The 25,161-nt window shown below is 33.7% G+C and overlaps 1 protein-coding gene and 1 long non-coding RNA gene across 2 annotated transcripts; one reads left to right on the top strand and one right to left on the bottom strand.

Annotated features, from left to right (window-relative positions):
* Positions 1-6,224: 6,224 nt before the first annotated feature.
* Positions 6,225-11,592, top strand: LOC127096837 (magnesium transporter MRS2-2). The gene is made up of 11 exons (XM_051035376.1): positions 6,225-6,910; positions 7,003-7,032; positions 8,287-8,440; positions 8,617-8,738; positions 9,081-9,155; positions 9,682-9,906; positions 10,000-10,044; positions 10,599-10,643; positions 10,741-10,770; positions 10,854-10,973; positions 11,067-11,592. Exons 1-11 carry the CDS (start codon positions 6,662-6,664, stop codon positions 11,151-11,153), a joined length of 1,182 nt encoding a protein of 393 aa, XP_050891333.1. The 5' UTR covers positions 6,225-6,661; the 3' UTR covers positions 11,154-11,592.
* A 3,496-nt stretch (positions 11,593-15,088) lies between these two features.
* Positions 15,089-16,790, bottom strand: LOC127096838 (uncharacterized). The gene is made up of 2 exons (XR_007792843.1): positions 15,408-16,790; positions 15,089-15,345 (listed from the first exon to the last, which is right to left on the bottom strand). It is a non-coding gene; the product is annotated as an uncharacterized LOC127096838 (long non-coding RNA).
* Positions 16,791-25,161: the final 8,371 nt, after the last annotated feature.

Below are 25,161 nucleotides of genomic sequence, written 5' to 3' on the forward strand. Positions count from 1 at the left end.
GATTTATTGGTCCTTATCAGATTTTGGAGAGGATAGGAGAAGTAGCCTATCGTATCGCTTTACCGCCGTCACTTGCGAATTTGCATGAGGTTTTTCATGTGTCTCAGTTGAGGAGGTATATTCATGATCCGTCGCATGTGATCCAAGTAGATGATGTACAGGTGAGAGATAACCTGACTGTTGAAACATCGCCTATGAGGATTGAGGATCGAGAGTTGAAGCAGTTGCGGGGTAAAGAGATTGCCTTAGTGAAGGTAGCTTGGGGAGGACCAGCAGGTGGCAATGTGACTTGGGAGCTGGAGAGTCAGATGAAAGAGTCCTATCCAGAGTTATTTGCTTGAGGTATGTTTTCGAGGACGAAAACTCTTTTAGTGGGGGAGAGTTGTAACACCCCAAATAAAGAAAAAAGAATTATTTAATTAAGTTGATAATATAATTATTAATTTAACTAAATAAATTGGATTATTGGATTATTATTATTATTATTATTATTATTATTATTATTTTGGAATAATAATAATTGGAATATATATATAAGTGGGAATAAAGAAAAGGGTTTCATTCTTAACAAAGAAATTTCACGTGAAACTCTGAGAAGCTGCAGAGAAGAGGAAAAAGGGCGAAGAGCCGAAAAGCACGGTTGAGGAACGGAAAAGCTAAAGCTTAGAGAATTGCCGGATTATCTCAGGTAAGGGGGGTTTATCGTCGGTTAATGGGTATTATAGATTAACATGTCATGGGTAGTGATAAGCCGTTGATTTAACCCTAATTGGGACTGTATATGCTGAAATTGACGTTGGATAAACCGTGTTAAAAACTGCAAATTGAATTGATAGTTGTGTGAGTCGTAAATGTTAGACTATAGCACGGATCACAATTAAAAACTTGATTCGGCACTACTAAATTACAGACAATTTAGGTTTTCTTAGAAAGGGTTTAGATGCGGAAGCGGCCGGAAAACCTGATCTGCGTGAAGCTAACAGAACTTTGGAATAACTCAGAAAAACTGAGTCTGCGCGCGAGCGGTCGACCATAGGGTCGGCGTGCGCTGACCCGTGGGGTATGCGCCGACTGCATGCGTCGACGCAAGGCATTTTGGCGCCGACCCGTGAGTGAAGCGTCGACCCCATGCGTCGACGCAAGGGGCCTTTGCGCCGACTCCCTCCAGTTGAGCAGAGTCTTTGCAGAGTGGAAAATAGTTAATCTTTTTATGTTGTAAATGTGATTGGTGATTGAACCATTGTAGTTAATCGTGAGGAATAATTTTGTTGGGTTTTATGTTGTGAAATGTTGATGCAAATATGTGATAAGTTGTTTTATTGAAAACTCTGAGTTGTAGGCTGATGAGCCAAAGTTGAATATAAGTTGTTTCGTTGAAAATACTGAGTAGTAGGCTGATGAGCCAACGTTGATTTTAAGTTGTTGTTGTTGAAAAAGCTGTTGTGTTGCTGTTGTTATTATGTTGTTAAGGTTGCAAGTCGTACATGCCATATACATTCATATGCATTAAGTCGGAGCTTTGTCTCACACCACGTTGGCCTGGATTGGCAAAATTATGGGGCTTTTGCTCACACCACGTTGGCCTGGATTGGCAAAAATTATGGGGCTTTTGCTCACACCACGTTGGCCTGGATTGGCAAAATTTTAAGTTGAAAGTTGAAGGCTTATGCCTTGATGCCCACTAAACTGGCAGTGATTTTAAGTTGGGAGTTTACTCCAAATGGTACCACATGCATGAAGAGTCGAGTCTCATTGAGTTGCATTTTATGTTGTTATTGAGTTGCATTGTATGTTGTTATGAAGCTGTATTGACGTTGTGATTGAGCACGATATTTTAGTTGATATGCCGTAAATGACTGCAGGATATAATTAGGGTGATTTAACGTATAGAATTACTTAACATAACATGATAAATTATAATATTTGTTATATCGATTGAGGAACTCACCCTTACAGCTATATTTTCAGGTAACGAGCAGTGAGTCGAATAGAAGCTAGTGCTTGAAGTCTAGTGTGGTTAGAGGGTCATGCTCTGATAGATGTAACATCGGGACGGGATGTTTGAATTGTTGAATAAATGTTAATTTTGATGAATTACAGATGTTGAAATATTTTATCCGCTGCGTATTGTTAAAGAAGTTTTTATGTTGAATAAAATTGAGTATGACTGCCTTTATGGTGAATTTTGTGAAGAAGTTGTTATGTGACACCCTTGAGTTGAAATATTTACTCTGATATGCATGATTTATTTGTTGTTATTTTAATTTAATATTTGGGGTATTTAGAAGGGTGTTGCAATCCCCGGATGCAACAGCCATATTTCCAACAACAACAACCACCACAGTATTCCCAACAACAACAACCACCACCTTATTACCAACAACAACCACCACCACCATTTTACCAACAACAACCACCACCACCTTATTACCAACAACAACCACCACCACCATATTACCAACAACAACCACCACAACACATGTCCACCCCCCAACCAAATCAACAATACATACCACAAACTCAACCCCAATACCATGAAGACTACCAACAACAAACTCAACATTCCCACCACCATCAACAGTCCCAACACCTACCACAATATCAATCCCCCCACTTCCACCAATCCCAACACTTCCATCACGACAATGTCCCGAGCTCTTCTAGTCCTCTACCTAGCCCCGACACGGGTATACAAGAGGACTACCAACAGGACTACTACACACCACAACAAACATTGTACTTTGGCCAACCCGATTCAACCCTAAACTACCAAAGACCACAATTCGAGGGCGCACCCAGCAGTAGTCAGTTTGTCCCACCGAGACAAAGCTTTGAGGGCGCAGAGGGGACCCGTCTTTCCTACAGCACTGAAGGGACTTCAACCCAACCACAACGGCAAACGGCAAGGGGACGCGTTAGGGCAAGGGATGGTAATAGGGAAGCACCACCACCACGTGAACCGTCTAGGCGAGCAATTAGACCTCCCCCGTGCGGATCGTACAAGGGACCGCATCATATGTGATTAATCATATCTTTGTAATATTTGTCTTGTCAATTATTATAATAAAAATATTTTCTGTTTATTATCTTTATATCTTTATCTTTATCTTTAAAGATATTGTCTATCATATCTTTATATATATATATATATATATATATATAATATTATATATATATATATATATATATAATATATTATATATATATATATATAATATTATATTTACATGTGTATAAATATTTATTTACACGTATATAAATTATTTTTTTTTCCAAAAATTTATAAATAATATTAATTACTTATAATTAAATTAATATATACATATATAAATTAATATATATATATATATATATATATATATATATATATATATATAATATATATATATATATATATATATATATATATATTATATATATATATATATATATATATATATATAAATTAATATATATATTACTTGAAATGGCATGCTGTCAATGAACATGATTTTGAAAAGGAAAGGATCGAACATGATTTGAAAATTGAATTTTTTTTTTTAGTAACCAGATTTTTTAAAAAAATTTCAATGTCTAAAAATGAAACAGACTCTAATTATATTTTATTAAAATTATAAAAGAAAATTAGACTTTTTCTAGATTCTAAATAGAAATAAAACTTCTTGATATTTGTTACATTTATTTATTTATTAGTATTTATTTTTAAATTAATAAATGCATAATAATTGAATAGAATAAGAATTAATTAATGATTAATAGGATTCAATTAATAATTTATTAGATTATTTTTTTACTCTTATTCATGATGAATAAGAATTAATTCATAATTGATTAGATAATTTTGTTAATGCCATAATTTTGTATGAATTCAATGTGTTATAAACTACTATTATTATTTCCAATAAAACTATAGACAATATAACTCCTATCAATTATGGTGGCATGTTGTTGCATTTGATAATCTCTTACTAATTTTTTTAAATATATTTTTAGTTCTGATTTGATTAGTTTCAAAATTTTATATTTATTTTATTTTTAAGATAAAAACAAGATTTTAATCATATTATATAGATGTGAATAATCTTTATCACTCTATTATATAGTTCTAAATATTTTTTAACACTCTAAATAAGGGTAACATGGTACAAATGTTTGAAATTCTAAAAAAAAAAAAAAAAAAAAAAAAAAAAAAAAAATATATTTAAAGAAAAAAAAAAGATTTAAGGGTAGGCGCCACTCCTAGTGGCGACTTGCCCTACCCTTTAAGGGTAGGCGCCAACTAGGGTGACGCCTAGGTGTATATTAGGGCAAAAATTGTCCATTTTTGTAATTTTTTTTAAAAAATGTGTATTTTTGAAATTTTTTTAAAAATTCTGGATATTAAAAAAAAAAATTCAAAGTTTTACGTCAAAGTCATAAAGGACGTATAAACGTTAGTAAAATACTAGTACTATATATAGTTTGTTGCAATATTTATATCAAATATAAAAAATATAATCAATTTTATAAAATAAATATTTATCGGATAAAATCAAAATAATGTAATTTATTGAGATAATTATGTCAAATGCGAAAAATATCAGTTTTGAAAAATAGAAAAAGAGAACAAAAAGATATAAAAATGTAAAATAAAATGAATTAAAAATAATACTACCTCCGTTTTTTTATTATAAGTCACTTTAAACAAATATTTTATACCATAATATAAATCGTTTTATAATATCAATGAATCATTAATATTATTTTTTCTATTATATCCTTAAATATTTATTATTCTCTCTTCTTTCGATTATGTTAATTTGTCTTTTCAATACTATTAATGAAAGACAATTTTGTAAAATCTTTTATAATTTATTTATTTTATATTATAATTATTATATTTTTTAATACGTGCGAAAAATAAAAAATAACTTATAATAAAAAAAGTAAATAAGTTGTTGAAATAATTATGTCCAATATTTAAATAAATAAGTTTAACAAATGAATGTGATATACAGCGTGAAAATAAAAGACCCTGGAAGTAAGATTTTTATACCTCAATCAATTTGTACGATCTCAAAATCTTTAAGATATTAAACTTTTACTTCCTCCGTTCTTTTATAAATGTCATTTTTTTTGCAAAAAAATTGTTTCTTTTTACTTGTCATTTGCAAAGTTCAAGGTAGTATTAATTGCAATTTTGTCAAAATTACCCTTAGATAATGATTGGAGAGAGAAAAAAAGTAAAGTGAATGTAATAAATAACTAAGAGTATTATAGATAAAAGAAGAATTAATGTTTGAAAAGTAACAATAATGATTAGCTTCTTTGGTAGGTGTAAAAATTCAAAAAATAACACTTAAAAAGAAAGAGATAGTATCATAGTTAATCTCTAAAATCATGATCATTAAGAAATGTGATGTATTGAAAACATAAAACGTTTTAATACTAAACAACTCATGATTATTATAAGCGTAAATGCCATACATAAGCAGCGTGAAAGAACTTATGATGTCGACAACTATGACATATCTCTCATAAAAGCGAGACAAATATAGGTGTTAGCAATGTTGTTTAAATAGAGAGTGGAAACATAACACCACTAATCCAGTCAAGAATATAAGGGTGCGTTTTATATAAAAAATTGTCTATCTTTGATAAAAAAAATTAGATTTAATTGAAATACACCGACAGTGTAAAAGAATTTTACCCTGAGAGTTAATCATAGTCGTTGGATATTAAAATAAGTTTAATTTTTATTTTAAAAATTTATAAAATAATATAAATGGGTGATGATGATGAATCGATTGTGTAAAAAAATTTACATTAACGGTATATAGTAATTAATCTCAATTTTTTTTACACCCACAATCACGACTATTTATAGAGATTACTTTCTTTTTCTTATCAGTATAGTGTTATTACTAAATTATAATAATTAAATAATAAAATAAAAATAAAATTATTAAAAATAAAGATGAATTTAACTGAGATGAATTAATAATTTTAATTTGATTTAACAAGACACATGATCTTCGTAACTTCAGAATATAAAATTACTTTAAAGCGTGAATGCATCATTTATTTTTACATTGATTATAAATTATTCTTTCTATATAAAAAAAAAGTTAGCTGTCAAAATAAGATAGATAGTCAATTTATTTGATATAGTTAGTACTAATTTGTTTATAACTTAAATGAGAACAACCTATATATTAGGTGAACCAAAAACTTAATTATTTATTTCTTATTCTATGCTTCATTATTACAACAACAACAATAAAAGAAAACCTCACCCTAAATAATCATAGATTTCCATAAACAAGTAAACCTTCTCCAGAAACCTTAATATCTCAGAAATAACAAACATCTCTATTTTTTTTCGGGACAAGGGCAACAAAACAAGGAAAATAAAAAATAAATGTTGATTTGATTTTATGATTTTTTTTTGTATAATTCTCTACGATCCAAATAAAACCTTTTTTTAGGTGGGAATCTGATACCCATGTGGTGTTTGATTAAATGCCCAAAAGGGGTTTGACAAATTTTCTTTTTCCGTTATTGGTGGTGGTTGAATTGAATCAAATTGAATTGAGTTTGGAGTTTGAATTGCTGTTTTGAATTGAGGTTGTGGTGTGGTGTGGTATGTGATTTGAAGTGGTTGGAGGGATAGAGTAAGGGGATGGCTCGAGATGGCAGCGTTGTCCCTGCGGACCCACAGGCTATGGTTGTTGCGAAGAAGAAGACACAGTCTGCTAGAAGTTGGATTCTGTTTGATGCTACGGGCCAAGGGTCGATACTTGACGTGGACAAGTATGCTATCATGCATAGGGTTCAGATTAATGCACGTGATCTTAGAATCCTTGATCCCTTTCTCTCTTACCCTTCTACCATTCTCGGTCGTGAGAAGGCTATTGTTCTTAATTTGGAGGTTCATATCATATTTTTGTTTTTCCCATTCTATTCTGTGTTATTTGGATTTTTATTTGGATTTTTATTTGATTTTATGATTCTGTATTTCAGCATATCAAGGCTATAATCACAGCTGAAGAGGTTAGTCACCTTTTCTTTTCAATCTTTTAATTTGTTGTTTGCATTGCTTGACATCTAATGAGAATTCATCTTATTGCCGCATAAGTTCACTTTGTATCCACATCTTAAAAGTAACCGAAAAAAATACTATCTTTTTATTGTGTCTGCTCAGTGCATGCCCCCTTTTCTCTTATTTCTCAAGGCAGAGGCTAACAAGCTATGAAGCATGGACACTCGACACAGACACAGTCACGTCAACTCCGATAATAATTTGAAAAATGAATAAATTAAATGAAATCATCTATGTAGCATCGACACCTCTGAAAAATGGTGTGTTAGTGTCCGTGTACACCGACACTTGTGATTACCTTTAATTTATTCAAGTTATTGCTAGTGTCGCTGTCGGTGCCAGTGTCATGTTTGAGGTGTCCCCGCTTCATAGGTAATCACAAGTGTTGGTGTCGGTTTGGGTTTTGGACACGGACACACATTTTTTCCTGAGATGTCGGTGCTACAGAACTAACAACAAAGCTAACATGTGCCGGAAGAGCACATGTTAAAGAACCAAGTATTGTAGATTGTCTTGGAATTTGTATATACAATTCCTTAAAAGTTTGTTCTTTGCAATACAAAACATCCATTTGTTTAATTTCTTACCACATTAGCAAGACCCCACTTTTGAAGATTTGAAACACAATGCTTCCTATCCTATATATCTTGGAGAGAAAAAACTTTGAAACAATATGAATTTAATAAAGAACAAGCTTCTAGTTTTTAGTTTTAGGTTACTAAAAAAAGAGTTGATATGATTAGACTGATTGAGCAACGAGGTGTGTGGACTAGAGGAATCGTAGAGGTGGCATGCTCTTAGTATCTTATCTGATCCATGCAGTTAAAGATGCGTATAATTGGAACAAATATTAAAATTATGGCATCATGTTCATGGTAAGAAATGAGCGCAAAGACAATAACCTACTCGTTGGCTTGTTTTTCTTGTTATAGTATAGATTTTTTTACTTAATGTGATTGCACAAGTCTTAACTGTCCTGTACAAGAATATAACTATATTGTTTTGTTTATTAATTTAGTGACAATGGCCATATTTGGATAGAGCTGGGATATTTTAGAGTATGACTTGATAGGTTTTACCCTGTTCTCTAGTCCGGCTTGTGTATTTGTGAATCCCTGGATCAAACATTTAAAATGCATAATTGTTCATAGAGATTGAGGTGGCTTTTACTTCCACATTATAATTTTAACTAAGTTGGGGTATAGGTATTACTGCGAGATCCAACAGATGAACATGTGGTCCCTGTTGTTGAGGAACTGCAGAGGCGATTGCCTAAACTGGGAGCCATTCATCAACAACAAGGAGATGGTAAAGAGTATCTTGGTGGTCAAAATGATAACGAAGCTGCTGAAGAAGATGGTATGTTAGATTAGAGATGAACTGTGTAAAATAATAGTTGATTGTGTATTTTCCTCCCAGAAATTTGTTTTCCGTTTGCACCATCTAATCCCCTATCTAAAGAACTTATCAGAATTGATTCTTCTCAGACATTGTTTTTCTTCCTGCATCTGAATGATCTAAATTATGCGATGTAGAGTCACCATTTGAGTTCCGTGCCCTGGAGGTAGCCTTAGAAGCCATTTGTAGTTTTCTTGCTGCACGTACAACTGAGTTAGAGATGGCTGCTTATCCTGCATTAGATGAACTTACTTCCAAGGTACATAAATAACTCAATTCCTTATCTTGTTTCAGTTTTGATCTGAGCCCTCCTCAGATATCGAATAGGCTAACAAATAAGAAGCTTCATCAAAAGTGGTTGAGGAGATTTTTCTTAACTTCAATTTAGACATCTTATGCTTTTTAATTCTTGTACTTATCATCATTGAGGTGTTAGTTCTAATTATGGATGCATTCACTTATATGGTTTCTGTTGGTTGGCTTGAAATGTGGATGTTCTAGTTCCATGTCTGACCTTGAGGAATCTGTCATTTTGTTTTTTGAAATTCTCAACTTTATTTTGTTTAATTGTTATGAACTTTTGAATTACATTAATCTGCAGATTAGTAGTCGTAATTTGGACAGAGTTCGTAAATTGAAGAGTGCAATGACAAGGCTGACTGCTCGGGTTCAAAAGGTACATCAAGTTTTCGAGTGCTAGTGAAAAATTTGTGACGGAAAAATCCCGTTTTCTTTTTATGAATATACTCTGCACCTTCTGCTTCATGATGATTATTGATCTCTTGGCTATGCAATTTAACGTATATGAAGTAGGACTGTCAATATTTTATCTTAATAGTCCATATGACAAATTTTCCATGGTCGGGAGCTTCGCTCTCTTATAATCAGGTGGTAGGCTTTTGCTTGAATGGGAACTTAAGGAGCTTTCATGTTCTCGATGCTGAATATCATGGGGATCTAGATCATCGTGTTCCTCTCATTTATGATCATAGTTAAAAGTTGTTGATTTGTTTCTCTGCATAGCTTCACATGATCAATATCAATATATTTTTTCAGAAGGCAGCTCTTCATATACTATATCAGTTTGCTTGGCTGAGTTTTGCACCTCATTCTTGCATTGGACGTGTCATCTGCTTTCTTCTGCACAAAATACAACATTTTTGCAGATCATATCACTCACCAGTTTTTGTTATCTGCTGCAGGTCAGAGACGAGCTTGAACAATTGCTGGATGATGACGATGATATGGCTGATCTATACCTTTCGAGAAAGGCAGGTTCAGCATCACCAGTTAGTGGATCAGGTCACGCAAATTGGTTTGCTGCCTCCCCAACCGGAGGATCAAAGATATCCAGAGCAAGTCGAGCAAGTATTGCAACAATGCGTTTAGATGAAAATGATGTGGAAGAGCTTGAAATGTTACTCGAGGTTATAACATTATTTTCTTCCAAAAATTATTTAGAAAGGATATTCCTTAGTTTTTTAATAAAAAAACCTGATTTTACCATGTTCATTTTTCAGGCTTATTTCATGCAAATTGATGGTACATTAAACAAACTAACCACAGTAAGTGTCGTCTCCTATGTCAATCTTAATTAATGTATTACGGAAGATAAATGCCAGATATGAAGTATTTTGAAAGACTGTTTAGTTGTAAAATATGAAGAAAAATTATGTTTGCGTTTTCACCATGTAATTTAGAGCCTTTGACCCATTGATCTGCTTACTAATCTTATTACTAGGCTTGGCCTTTGATACTAAGTTTTAGATTTGTAAGCATCATGAAGTTTAACCAAATTGATACTCTTAATGTTTACAAGATTACTATATTAACATTTTGAAATTAATGGTGGGCAGAGGATATATATGTATATTGCGCTCTTCCTAGGTGCATTCCTGCTGTTCAAAGTCAAAGTTTCTTTGCGCTGTGATTTTTAAAATTTTGCCTCATTAGTTATAAGAGTTGTGAGAGGATACACACTAGCCTTGTTAAGTGCTGACCTCGAGTTCTTAACCTGTGTTTCCTTGAACTCGGAATTTTCATTTTTGTTTATTTACCTCATATCAACTGGATATCATATTTAGTTTAATTACTTTCCTTTTTTCTTTTCAATGTAAAGCTGCGAGAGTATATTGATGATACCGAAGATTACATTAACATTCAAGTAAGAAACTAGCAGTTTATTTACTTACTGGTAATAACAATAAGTATCTGGTGACTGACATGTAATATGAATATATTTTTTTCCTTCCGTTTTGCAGCTTGACAACCATCGTAATCAGCTTATTCAGGTACATTTTATGTTTCTACACCATGCATGTCTTCTATCGTGTTTTGTAAAATGTATTTGCTAAACCTTTCAAAACTCATGCAGTTGGAGCTCTTTCTTAGCTCTGGAACTGTTTGTCTATCTTTCTACTCTCTGGTGACAGCTATTTTTGGCATGAACATCCCATATTCTTGGAATGAAGACCATTCATACATGTTCAAATGGGTAAGAAAAATGTTGCTGTTTATGCGCACGCATGTGGCTGCAAAATTTCTAACTAGGTAGATTAACATATAATCATGTTTACTTTACTTGCAGGTAGTTATCGTCGGAGGAGTAAGCTCTGCTATTATGTTTCTCATGATTACCCTCTTTGCTCTCAAAAAGGGGTTGGTTGGAACATGAAAATCAATATGCTGGAAAAGGGGTGTAGAGAATGAACTCTAGGACTACTACATAAAGTCTAATGGTAATGACTCATGTTACAAACCTTATAGATATTGATGATGGTTCAAGTTTTTGTCAATTTTTTCAAGATTCCATTAAAGTTATAATGGAAAGTTAGCTCTAAGAGTCCCAAAGTTGATATGGAGCTGGTGTTGGCATAGCAATTACTTCAACTACTTTGTCATTTGGATTCAAGTCTGATAAAAAAAAATTACAAATCTAAAGCTAATTTTTAGTTTTGAATAATTTTAGGCCTTGAAATGTGATTATATTAAGTTGAATATGCTGTTAATCTCTATATGATCTCTTTTGTTAATGTAATAGTACTATTTTTCTTCTGTAAACTTCATGTAAACATGGATCAGATAAGCATTATAAATAAATTCGTTTGCCATTCCGATCCTGCCACTGAATGAGGTTTTGCTCACAATTTCTTTGTATTTTTTGTGTGAATAATTTCTCTGTATTTATAAATTTGGAAAATAGTTGTATTATTTGACATCAAAATACAGGCAGCATAATGTAACACCATGTATGTTAATCTCAATTTCTATCTCTTATTTTTTTATGAATACAATTTACATGTATTTCAAAATCACGTTTGAAAATCATATGATGTCAAAATTTTAGTGCCAAAATAATATTTCTATTTAGAAAGTAAAACATCCCTCGATGTTTTTACGGCCATGGTTTGAGTGTCTACGACCGGTTTATATATATAAAGGTGTAGAACTTAATTGAGATATACTTGAGATGACAATTTTGCCCATATTTATTGGATACCCATAAAAAATATTACAATGGATAGAGTAAAAATTTATAAAAAAATTTACATCATACTCCATCAATTATACCTATACCCCTATGATAGAATTTTTTGGACCAAAATACCCTCATATAAATAGGTTATATTTTTGGAAAAAATTGGTTTTTACTTCATTTTCGCTTTAAGACTTAAACAACATTTTTGCCATTGTAAACAGGAACTCATAGAGTAAGTCTTTCAGTTCACAAGCAACATATCAGAACTCTTTGTACAAGACTTTCGGTTCGCTCCAGATTTGAGACGTTGAACCGGAACTCTTTTAAAAAGACTTCCAATTTTCAGATTGTTTATTGGAAGTCTTCTTAAAAGACTTTCGATTTTGAAAACTGTTTACTGGAACTCTTCGTAAAAGACTTCCAGTTTTCATTCAATTAACCAGAAGTCTTAAGGAAAGTGTTCTAAAAGTCAAACTCAATTTTCATCACACTGGAACTCTTTTTAGAAGTGTTCAGGTGCGTTTTTTTTAAATTATAATTTTTTTTATAGTGGTTCGAAGACGAGGTGCCAATGGTAGGATTTCATACCATAGTTTAGGACGGGACGCATCTCCATCTGCAACAGAGTCGACTGGCTATCCAGGAGGGTCGTATGATACGTCTCTTTTGGTAAAGTATGAGCATCATGTTGCTCAACATTTATGGTTTGATGAGTGTCGCACCTCGAAAAAAAAATGGGGATACGACTTCAAAGCGAAGCGCGATCGCACGCTCGCAATGATGGACTAAACAGAGTCGCCACCGAACTTTATTTATTCCTAAAAAGGAAAGGGGAAATATCGATAAAACCCAAGACAAAAGAAAGGATAAGATATGGTCATCGCAACCAATATCAGGGTTCGGGAGTCGATTACGCAAGGGGAAGGTATTAGCACCCCTCACGTCCGTTGTATTCAACGGGAACCATTAGGTTAGTTGTGTGCGTTAGTGTTTGTTTGAAATGTTAGGCTTTTTCGAATTTATTAGGTGGGAGAAAAAGAATAGAAGATAGGAGAAATGTTTTTGGATTTTTGACGAAGGACTAAACCTAAGTTTTTTATTAGTGGGCCTGACAAGATTTACAAATCCTGCTCCTACGTATCTCAAAAGAGAAATCAAGGCTTACGTAGTTCTGGGTAGAAAAATGTTTGTTTGTTGGTCGATTTTAGCGAAAGCTATATTGTATTAATCGACGAAAACATTGTTTTACCCAAAACAGATGAGGAGTGGACGCATACCACACATCGAACGGATTTATAAATCTACATTCGGAAAAGCGTCATTTATCTCTACTCAACAATCGTGGCCGAAACATTGCTTTGTATCACTTAAGACAATATATCTTTCATTTAAAAAAATATTTTTGATTAATCGCACGGCGGCGAGAAAGAGTTTGATTGGTTGGATGTATTTTGAGTGATGGCGAGAACTTGGATGAGCGAGATATACATCTCGAATCCTAGCCTCAGGAGTGCACGGTATACACCATGTTCCATTTCCATCTTTATTGAAAAAGTATTAAGGTAGGAATTAGGTATTTTGAAGTTTGAAAGACGAGTACTTGTGACTTACAAGCTCTTACAGCTTGGGTCTAATACTCGGGACCACGTCTGGACATTCCACCCAGGCAGTCTGTTTCTTTCCAATATTGCTAAGAAAATGATTCGGATATTTATGAATGTTTTGGAGGGAAGACGAATATTTATGGCTTGCAAGCTCTTACAGCTTGTGCCTAATATTCGGGATTACGACTGGATATTACATCCAGGTAATCTTTTTCTTCACGTTTTATTTAGAAGGTGATTTGGGGTATTTACGGATATTTTGGCGAGAAGACGAATATTTATGACTTACAAGCTCTTACAGCTTGAGCCTAATATTCGGGATTACGACTGGATATTCCCTCCAGGTAATCTTTTTCTTCCAACTTTTAATAAGAAGGTGGTTTGAGATGTTTATAGGCGTTTTGGAGAGAAGACGAATATTTATGGCTTGCAAGCTCTTACAGCTTGAGCCTAATATTCGGGATTACGACTGGATATTACATCCAGGTAATCCTTTTCTTCCAACTTTATTGAGAAGAGGTTTTGAAATATTTATAGGTGTTTTAGAGAGAAGACAAATATTTATGGCTTGCAAGCTCTTACAGCTTGAGCCTAATATTTGGGATTACGACTGGACATTCCATCCAGGTAATCTTTTTCTTCACTTTTTTATTAAGAAAATGATTTAAATATTAAAGAGAAGACGAATATTAACGGCTTACAAGCTCTTACAGCTTGAGCCTAATATTCGGGATTACGACTGGACATTCCATCCAGGTAACCTTTTTCTTCCAATTTTATTAAGAAAATGATTTTTGAATATTAGAATGTTAAAGAGAAGACGAATATTAACGGCTTACAAGCTCTTACAGCTTGAGCCTAATATTCGGGATTACGACTGGACATTCCATCCAGATAACCTTTTTCTTCCAACTTTTATTTAGAAAAATGATTTGAATATTAGAGTGTGGAAGTGAAGACGAATATTTATGGCTTGCAAGCTCTTACAGCTTGAGCCTAATATTCGGGATTACGACTGAACATTCCATCCAGGTAATCTTTTTCTTCACATTTTATTTAGAAAATGATTTGAATAATAAATTAAAATAATCAAATTATAGAGGTTTGAAATTATTTAAAGTTAAGTTGTGATAGTGAAAGAAGTTGATCCATTTCTTTTTAGCAAAATTAATTTATTGAAACTTGGTTAAATCGATTAATTGAATTAATTAAAAAATAATTATCAAAATTATTTAATTAAATTAAATAATTAGGTTAATTAAAATTGATTAATCGCAATTAAACTAACAAAAAGTTTTAATTAATTAATTACATCCAAAGAAAGAAAAAAAGATAATGATATTGATTTAATCGGTATGTGTTTGAGGAAGATGTGCTCGGAACCGGTTTATACATATCGACCATCGAAACGTCGTATGTGAAAATGAAAACACGGTGAAATATTCAATTACTTTATTAAAACTTGGTGGTATAATAGCATGGAGTAGCCGGATCCACTTATTAAAAATCTAATTTATTACAATGAACTTTAAAGAGTAACACCCAATATTACTTATCATATTATCAAATATCTATTTAAATACATAAAGACTTAGAAGCTAACTAAATATGGAATACAAGTTGTGTGACAGAGTCCTTATTAACCCATTACATAACATGTGAAGTTCTCACTAGACCATGATATAATAGAAAAAAACAATAAGACATATAACAGAACAAAAAACATTACCTAATTGTTATATATTAACATTCATTATATCCTACAGAGTAAATGATAAAAAAAACTACATAATTGTTATATATTAACACTCATGATATCCTACAAAGTAATGATAAAAGAAAAAACTACATGATTGTTGCATATTAATATTCACGGTAACCTACAAATCAGCAGAAACTAAGCACTCAACCATATTATGTGAAACAAATCCAACAAATGAAAAAGGAGCTAAGGAAAATAAAACGGTTCATTCATCCTGCTATCACACGGCAATGTTAATTGACATATCAACTTGGAATCCCAATTCACAGTAAACAACCATGATTCAACATTGTATAGATTTAACATAGATGAAAAAGTTAGTTACCAAAGAAGAGCAGACTAATGTTACCGAAAAAAAAACATTTCACCAAAAGAACCAAATTCATATTCTGTACAAGTGACTTCATTACGATTGCTTTGTTCGGCATGTATGAAACTACCATTTCAAGTGAGAAGCAAATCGACAATACCTGTGTTAATATCGATGAAAGTCAAGTGAATTTCTTCTCCTTCCCCTTGCAATTGCAAGCATCCGCAGCTGGCTCGGGTCTTGAAGACGTTAAGTGTTTCTGTTAACTCTTTGCCGGAACACTTCCGTGAACCAAGAACCGACAACCCCAATTTGTTCGTCTAAATCGTGCCGGCAAACAGGACCGTAAGCGGAAGGGATTGGATCTGGGGTGTCGCCGGAGTGTACGAGAGACGACGTCGTTGTGTGGTTGTTGGAGAAAAACAAGATCGGTACCTGAAAAACAGAAGAGTACGCAACAAACCCCTAAACTTCTTGGTGATGGTTTCGCGAGATCTACACATAAAGACGGTGAAGACCGTTGTTGATGAAGGTCCGACGGCTGTGAGTTGGGAGTTGTTGTTGAGTGAATGTGGAGCGGATTTGTATTTGGAGTGGTGGAGACGGTTTGTCGGTGTTGGTGATGAATCTTGAAGAACGATTGTGTTGGTGGAGGACGGAGGAGATGAACGGTGGTGCTTTGATGGTGGAAGATGATGGAGGTTTGTGGTGGCTGAGGGTTCGTAAGGTTCGTAAGGTGAGGGACGGTATGTGGAAGAGGAAGCTGGAGAGTGAGGATTTCGTGGAGTGAAGGTGGGTGGAGGCGGGTTGAAGGTGAGTGGCGGCTAGGGTTTTTGTGAGGAAGAAGAGGGTGGCGGCGATTTAGGGTTGAAGAGGAGAGGAAACATTTTTCTTTTTTTTTTTTTTGTTTTTTCAGTTACCGAGTCATCTTCGCGTGTGTGAGAGATTAGAGAGTGTCCCAAGTGGGTGAGGTGACCTTCTTTTTAAGAAGAAAAGATTTTTCTTTTTTTCTTTTTTTTGAAGTGAGAGAGAGGAGAGAGACTCCAGAGAGACGTTGAGAGTGGCCACCTTTCTCCTAGGCATTTGTTGGATTTTTTATTATATGTGCCTCTTTAGCTTTTATTTTTTGGTGATGTGTCAAAGGGTCATTGGTTGAGAAGGATAATTGAGGATAGGGATCCATGTGTTTTTCAATTGGGATCACTGATTAATTTGAATTAAAGGCTATGATTGGATCAAAGAAACACAACATTGTTAACCAAATTAAAATGCCTAGAATATCCTTCTAGAATCTTAAATCAATTTAAATCACTTAAATAAAATAAATTTCACATTTTTATATATAAACATGATAAAATTAAAATGAGAGCATGATTATACCTATTTAATTTTTTTGATTTTTCTGACACAATAATGAAAATAAATGGATTTAAAATAAATAAAAAAAACAATCGCTCAAAAAAAAATTAAATTGAATGCACCAAAATAATCAGTGTGAAAATTATTGAAAAAAAATACAGCATTTCTTTTTAATTTTGAAATAAATTTTGACCGATTAAAAAGGCTCAGATGGGTCAAAAGGTGACCGTTTAATTAGCCGAAAAATAAATCGAGCATACCAGATTAAACTACGCGAAACGTAGATTAATAAAATTGATGTCTAGAAGCTTGATTTTAAATTTTTTCATTCACTGATTTGACGCACATCCGTTGATTAATTCAATCGGTTTGTCTGTAATTTCCAAGAAATTATTTCGACTGATATTTTAGGCACTATGCGGTATGGAATGCATGGTATGCTATGTAGACATGCAATAGCTATGGTTAATGTGTTGAATTAGCGATTCAGGGTCAAAATCAGGGTGTGACAATGAGGTAAATAAACGACGTATATTTGAAATTGAATAATATTTGAATATTTTATATTGTGTTTTCTAATATGTGTTTTAATTGTTTTCAGGAGAGAGGTCCGAAGAAAGAGTTGAAGGTTGTTGGACACAGACTTAAGTTGACATCGAGGGTTTCACTAGCTCTTCTACAATAGATGGAGAGTTCGGTTTTTAGGCCTGAGTTATCTTCACTTCAGAGAACTAGTTTGACGAAGATAAACACAAACTCAATATCCGCATTTATGGAGAGATGACATCTAGAGACATGTTCATTTCACATGTCGTTTGGTGAGATGAACATTACTTTGGATGACGTCTCTTGTCTGCTTCACTTGCTCATCAGGGGTGTGTTATGGAGTCCTCAAGATGTCACTGAAGAGGTTGTTGTTGAACTTGTTGTTGACTACTTAGGAGTGGCACATAGTGAGGCACAGACACATGTTTGTAGCTGTAAGGCTTCTTATTATAAATTGGAGTGGTTATACGATTTATTCGTACAACATAGAGTTGCTTCTAGTTAGGCATATGCGACTAGAGCATATTTGTTGATGTTGGTGGGTTCCATAATTTTTACCGACAAAATATTTACGCTTATTGAGGCACGATATCTCTTACTATTTACTGACTTAGACAGATGTTCGGGATACAGTTGGGGAGAAGCAGCATTGGTTATCCTATACAGATACCTTGGAGATTCGTCCATGTTCAGTTGCAAGTAGCTCGATGGATATCCTACTCTCCTACAAATATTTAATTTAAACTTTGTTTATTATGTGTAATTAATTTTATAAAGTATTTTAATTTAATTTATTTTATTTATTATGTTTTTATATTGTAATAGTGTTGGATTCACGAGTACTTTCCAACTGTTGGAAAAAGAGGAGAGAATTAGAAATCAGCTGATAATTGTGGTCTTCCTCGAGTGATGGGATGGTCCTATAAACCGGGAGTCTTGAAGGTGAATGACTTGCGACCTATTTTGGACGAGCTGACATATGTCGGCGTCATATGGCGTCCATTTGAGGATCATAGAGGATGGCGTTAGTTTAATGAGTTATGTCTATACAAGGGGTGTTTGATGTGGAGTGATATAGTTGTTTCATATTTGTATGACAGATGTATATGTCAGTTCGGGTACAGGCAGTATGTTGTCTAGTTGTAATCTCAAGTTGTTATTCATAGCTTCCCAATATTTGACCACGTCACCTATACCGTTTCCCAACATCTGCTTTAACTTCCAATGAGCAGATTCAACCCTAAAAATAACATATTGAAAATATTAAAAATATCACATATAAAAAAATACATAGTAAAAAATATAACACATTCTGATTAGTTGTCGTGTTATCCAAATGTAGCACTCGATTAATCCATGCTCCAACAAATCTCTGTCTATGTGGAGTCAACCATGTGTCTTTCACATAATTAATAAATCCACTATAATCAGTACATGTCTGCTCAAGTTGATGCAACCGTTGATCATATTCAACCTCATCACTAGCCCAAACAACTTTCATCCATTATGTGTCTATCGTCTTTTACATGTCATTCACCACATATTGCTTGCATTTTGCATCAACGTTTTTGTTAATGTGAAATCTATATAGCAAATTGATCGACCTGAGAAACACAATTTCAATTCTATCTGTCAAAATCACTTGTGGACACAAATCTTTCTTCACAAACAATTATTTAAGCTTCTCCAATACCCAACCAAAATTCTTTGTCTGCTCATACTCCATATACGCAAATGCGACAACAAAAGTCAACTCGGTTGATGTCATGCCAACATTTTCAAACAAAGGTTGTGTATATTTATTTGTCTTGGAGGTGTTATCCATAACTAACACAATAGGAAAAATATTCAACAATTTAATTGAATCGGGATGGGCCCAAAATATCTCTCTCATAACATTCAAGTCATCCCTTTTTCTACTCCAATACACACAGCTTGCATCCTCAATAAGCTTAAACAAATGTTGTATCTAACTTCTAGGACCTCTTATCTCTTTTTCTATCATACTCTTATGCTTGTATATTTGCGTAATCCGAGTGACATTCTTTGGATCTCGATCTTGCAAGGAAAGCAATATGTGTCTAGGTGGTACATGTCTCTTTGTCAAATCAGCGACATGTTGTTTCTCATCCGTGGTCAACCTACCAACAAATGAATGACCTTCTAATCTATCAAGTAAACCATGATTATGGACCCCATATTTTACATCAATCTTCCAACCAGACCCATCTTTCACCGGAGTCGACCTGATTTTAAATGGGCATCCATATTTTTTGGACGCACTTTGGGTTCCACAATCAGTATCCTTGTATTTCTCACCTTTATCACAATCGAATATTAACTTGTTACTTCTCCCTCTCCTACCTGTTTCAGTATCTGAATGAGTGATAATAACAATTACTTTATTATGGATTCCAACCTCTTTAATTCATCCGATCACCTCTTCTCGTGTACCAAAATTTTGAGTGGTTAAAAAATTATCAGAAGTATCTAGACATATTTAGGGAAGAATTTCCATACATGCACAATAAAAAAATGTCAAAAAATAAAATTTAAAATGCAAACCGGAAGACTACAAGGAAGAGTTCCGGATCATACAAATAACACACCGGAATTTTTTGAGAAAGACTTCCAGTGTATGTTACTATGTTAACCGAAACACATATGATAAATATTCCGGAACGTTATTTTTTCAAAACTGAATCGGAACTCTTCAAGTAGCTCTTCTAGAATACGTTATGCAGTAAACTGGATGTCTTTCACGAAGTCTTCCGGTTTAGAAAAAAATATACCAGAAGTCTTTTCCAATGAGTTCCAGTACGAGGATGAATAGTGCAATTTTTGGAAGTCTCAATTGAATGATTAAAAGTGAAATGATAAATTGGTTAAAAACAAACAAGTGTAAAATTGGTATTTTTAGAAAAATATAGGGGTATTGGTATAACTGCAGGGGCATGAAGTAAAATTTTCAAATTCGCAAAATAGGCTCGGACATGGATACAGGTAAATACCTACTAAATAAGTGGGTATGGATGCGGGTACGGTACCTTAGTACTCAATCCGCCTCATACCTCCATAATATATATTTACATATTTTAATATAATTATTTGTTTATTTTATAATTTAATAATAAAATGTTTGAGTTTCTTTAAATGTTGTTAAAAATTTTTAAAATTTTTGATATTTCATAACTCATCGATTTATTTTCAAATTCGCAAAATAGGCTCGGACATGGATACAGGTAATTTATGGACTGGTTCGATTTGGGTCAGCGAGTTTGTGAGTCGATCTGCACCGATGAACACACCTACAGGTAACGAGTACGTACGTACCCAAAACGTACGAGTACGAGTACAAACATTGACGCCCACGTGAGTATGGGCTCGGGTACGGAGATTTATTTAAAACATGAGTATGGGAATCAGTGAAGTTAACGAGTTTTGGTGTGTTCTGTTCCTATCGTGGGTTTTAAGGAGCGAGTAACTGGTTTCGTATGGGAATCAGTGAAGTGTTACCTATGGTGATGGTAAGAATTTGGTGTACTCTGGTCCTATGGTGAGGATTCATGAGCGATACGGACTTGTGTTGTCCATAATGGTGTCACATGCATTGTTGAGTCAAGGTGTTTAGTACATTTGCATTCATTATTTGCATATGTATTGAATGATTATGTTGATATTGGTGATTGAGAATGTTTCGGTGATGTATACGATTAAATTATGTTGATGTTTGTTTAGGCCAACCTTGCATACTTTTGCACCATTATATATTATGATTGTATTCTCACCCATTTTTTATTTGTGTGGTTTTATGCTCCTTCTTGGGGTACAGACGAGCAGGTAATTGAGTAGCAACTTAGAGGCTGAAGGATGGCGTAGAGGTTGTTCTTCTTTTTCCTGTTTTATGCAATGTTTTAGATTTCATTGCTCTATTCTGTAAGACTTAGCTGAATAACATTTTGTTTTGTCACTTGCTATTCTTTTGATGTTGTTTATGTCAAAGGAAATTTCCATAACCATGTTGATGATATGAGATATGCTTGGTTATTGAATTATTTTAAATTGATTATTCCACTACGATGCGCCTATGTAAAGGCTAGTATGTGATGACATATGTTTAATTTAATACATGTTTTATATAACTCGTTTTACGGAGCAAGTTTATATTGTGTTTGAGTGTCACCCTGTAAGACCCTAATTTTGACCTCTAAGATCCCTCATGCCATCTCATAGCTTTGCATTGGCATTGGGATCACACCTTGGTATTCTCCTCACTTATCATTCATTGGGTTTGTATTGGGAGAGATCACCAAGCATATATGATTATATCATACTTTATTTTCTTTTTTTACTAACCAAAATACAAAAATATGTCTAGTATAGATTTATTTCTTTTGTAGGTAGTGTGTGTGTCCATCTGTGCCCCACCAAGCCCACAACTAGGATTTGAGACCCTCAATGCAAGATATCAAGCAAGCAAATGTTCACATTGGTTCTAAAAATCATATATGGATCCCCATGTTATTTATTTGTCATTTTGATCAAGAGTTCATCAAGATTTTGAAACTTGTTTTTCAAGGAATCCCTAATTCATCTGGGTATCTTGTGTGCTTTCCTCGGCAAGTTTCTTCAATAGTTAGTCAAAGATATCAAGGGATACTTCATTTTACATCATCATAAGCATATATGATCCTCCATGAGCCCCTAAGATAAAAGGAACTTAAAATGATCCAAGTTTCATGATTAATTTCAAGATGTCTTCTTTAACTTTGCTTCTTTGAGAAATATCAAATTCGACTTGCAAAGTCATGCACCATGAGGAAACATTATAGGTCCATTTTGGTCCTCGCCACTGAACAAGAAAATTTCCTCAACTTCTAAAATACATAACTTCATCATCCAAACTCCAAATGGTTCTAAATTTATGGTCAAATTGAAGGGAATTGAAAGAGTTACAACGTTGTAGAAGGAGCCAAGTTAATTTGAAGCTCACATCAGAAGTTATTCAAGGTGGAAAGAGAGGTCATTTGGCTTATAACTTAGAAATATTTCTAAGTATGTTTGATACCTCCACCTTCAAGGTCAGTTTTCTCCATTTTCCAAGCTTCAAATTGAAATAAATCACAACATCAAAGTTGTTCCTTATGATGAGAGATTTCCAAAAAAGTCCAAGATCACATCATTTGGATGAGAAATGAGGGACTTGCGCACGAGGTCCTTCCATGGCTTGTTTTGGAAAGTTTTGAGCTCCAAACAATGCACAACTTTGCATGGCCTTGTGTGATGATTTCAGCAACCTCCTTGCACGATTTAGAGTGGATTATAATCATTAACTGGGTCTGTACTAACACCCATGCACCCATGCATCAAGAATTGCTCATTTTTCATTCAAAATTGGAAAGGTGCATATATCAATTGCTTGACCTATAAATCAAACACCATTTGCTCAGAAATAGAGGGAGGAGACTGCCCAAGCTCTACTAGCCATTTCCATAACCTCACACCATAAAATTCTTTGAAGATTTCTTGAGAAATCAAGTTTTTGAACAAAAAATCCAAAGATTCATTCCCTTTTCCACTTCATTGAGTTTCTGCAAGCAAGAGGAAGAGAAAGCACGAAGAATTACATCAAGAACAAAGCTCAGAAGCAGCTCAGAGAAGGTGAATTTCATAAAACTTCATCTCTTTGATTCTCCCTCCATACTCTAAATCTAAGCTGAATTTTGTGATGGCTAAATTCCTACCAATGTAGGCAACATGACTGAGTTGTTTTGGGCTTGATTCGAAGCAACTCAGGTTGAACACCTCTGGTTTGATATTCACTTTTCTAATTATAGAGTGAGAGATGGAACAAACAGAGGTCATATTCGCGATCCTTTCAATTTTCCTTTCAAATGATGTTAGATCCATCAATTTCTGGGCAAGTTTGTTCTTGACAGTCTGGTGACCCTCACCGGAGCTAGGGCTCCGGTGGTGGCGTGGCAATGCTCTCACCCTTGGATCTCTCTTCCATATTTTAATCTGAGCCTTTGGTTGCTCTTACCATGTGTGTGGTGCACTGACTGAGGGAACATATGGAACACACATTTTGGATCATCAGATCCGCCACCTCAATTAATGAGGGGTGATCTGATGGCTCCTGATTTTCCATTTTATTTTATTTTTTCTAAATTTATTTTTAAATAGTCATTTCTTTTAAAATTCACCATAAATTCATTTTTGATTCAAAAATTATGGGACCAACACCAAAAATTCACAAATGTTTTCTTCTTCCCATTTATGATTTAAAATTAATTTTTGGATTAAGTTTGATATTTTTGGTGAATTTTGTGATTTTTAACTTGTTTTAATTAGTTTTTAATTACTTCTGACTTTTGAAAAATACCAAAAATTAGTCAATGGGCCTTTGACCTTACTTGACCTATGATAAATCCCTTGGCCATTTATTTGGTGTTTTGAAGGGGTTTTAGGATTTTGATCTTTGAAAACTTATTTTTCTTCATTCTTAAAAATAGTTTAATTGATTTAATGCTTTGGTGAGATTTTGTATTGACTTTATGTTGACCTTACTTCTGTTTGGTCTTGGTCTTTGTTGAATTGGACCTTGACTTGGTTAATACCATTGGTTTTAGGAGGTTGATGAAGTTTAAAATTCATCCCTCAGATGAATGAATGATAATGATCAAGTGAGGTTCATCCCTTGACCAATTTGGGATCCTCTTTATTTCAGCTCTCCATTTTCATCTCATTTCTTCCCCGATCATCTCTTGGCCAATGACTTCTCATGAATCATTAGCTAGTTGATTCATCAATGACCTAGTGTCAGATTAATCAACAGAGGCTTGATTGAGATAGGCACACCCTCTCTTGTTTTTGTGTGTGGTATGGTTTAAGATATTGGTCGTGGATACCTTGTGTCTAGTATGTATTAACACCAACATTATTATTGACCGACCTCAGATAGGAATAACTTCTACATAAGCCTACTTACGATTGCTTAACATGACATTAAATTTGCCTCAAGGCACAAATTAACATGCTAACTTGACAACTAACATTTAATTTTCTTGTCATTTACTTTAATGCAATTTAAATTATTGCACTTTATCTTTCCTTGTCATTTACATTCATGCAAATTATTTATGCTTCAGTCATTTGCTCATTGCCCACTTGGGCCTATGTTTATGCTTCAGTCATTTCCTTTTTGCACACTTGGGCCTATGTTTATGCTTCAGTTATTTTCTTTTTCGCTCACTTGAGCCATTTTATTTTGTGCTTGTTATATATTTGTGCTTGTGATCATATTTTGTTTGTGGTCTTAGGACCTTAAAACATTGAATAAAAACAAAAACACTAAAAAGCACATTAGTGGACTATTGGATCTTTGTCTGTGACTTGATTTGTACCTAAGGAATTAAAGTAGGCAACATTCCTGAGCTATAGAAGAAAAACTTGGTGAATGCCATTAATTTGAGACCAAAAACATGGCCAATGTCATTCATCTGACACAAGCTTGAGAGACTCCATTGAGTTTATCTGATACACTATTTATCTTTGTCTAAATTGTTATTTTGATCTTATTATTATTATTTGATGTTTTCTCTTTGAGTATATTTCAAGGGA

This window comes from Lathyrus oleraceus, chromosome 6 (genome assembly GCF_024323335.1).
Source record: "Lathyrus oleraceus cultivar Zhongwan6 chromosome 6, CAAS_Psat_ZW6_1.0, whole genome shotgun sequence".
Classification (NCBI taxonomy): domain Eukaryota; kingdom Viridiplantae; phylum Streptophyta; class Magnoliopsida; order Fabales; family Fabaceae; genus Lathyrus; species Lathyrus oleraceus.

Bases quoted from the DNA above. Each gene is read 5' to 3' on its own strand.
- LOC127096837 (XM_051035376.1), top strand. From the start codon at position 6,662: ATGGCTCGAGATGGCAGCGTTGTCCCTGCGGACCCACAGGCTATGGTT. The intron at 8,739-9,080 runs GTACATAAATAA...ATTAATCTGCAG, and splicing joins TAGATGAACTTACTTCCAAG to ATTAGTAGTCGTAATTTGGA. The intron at 10,771-10,853 runs GTACATTTTATG...AAACTCATGCAG, and splicing joins ATCGTAATCAGCTTATTCAG to TTGGAGCTCTTTCTTAGCTC.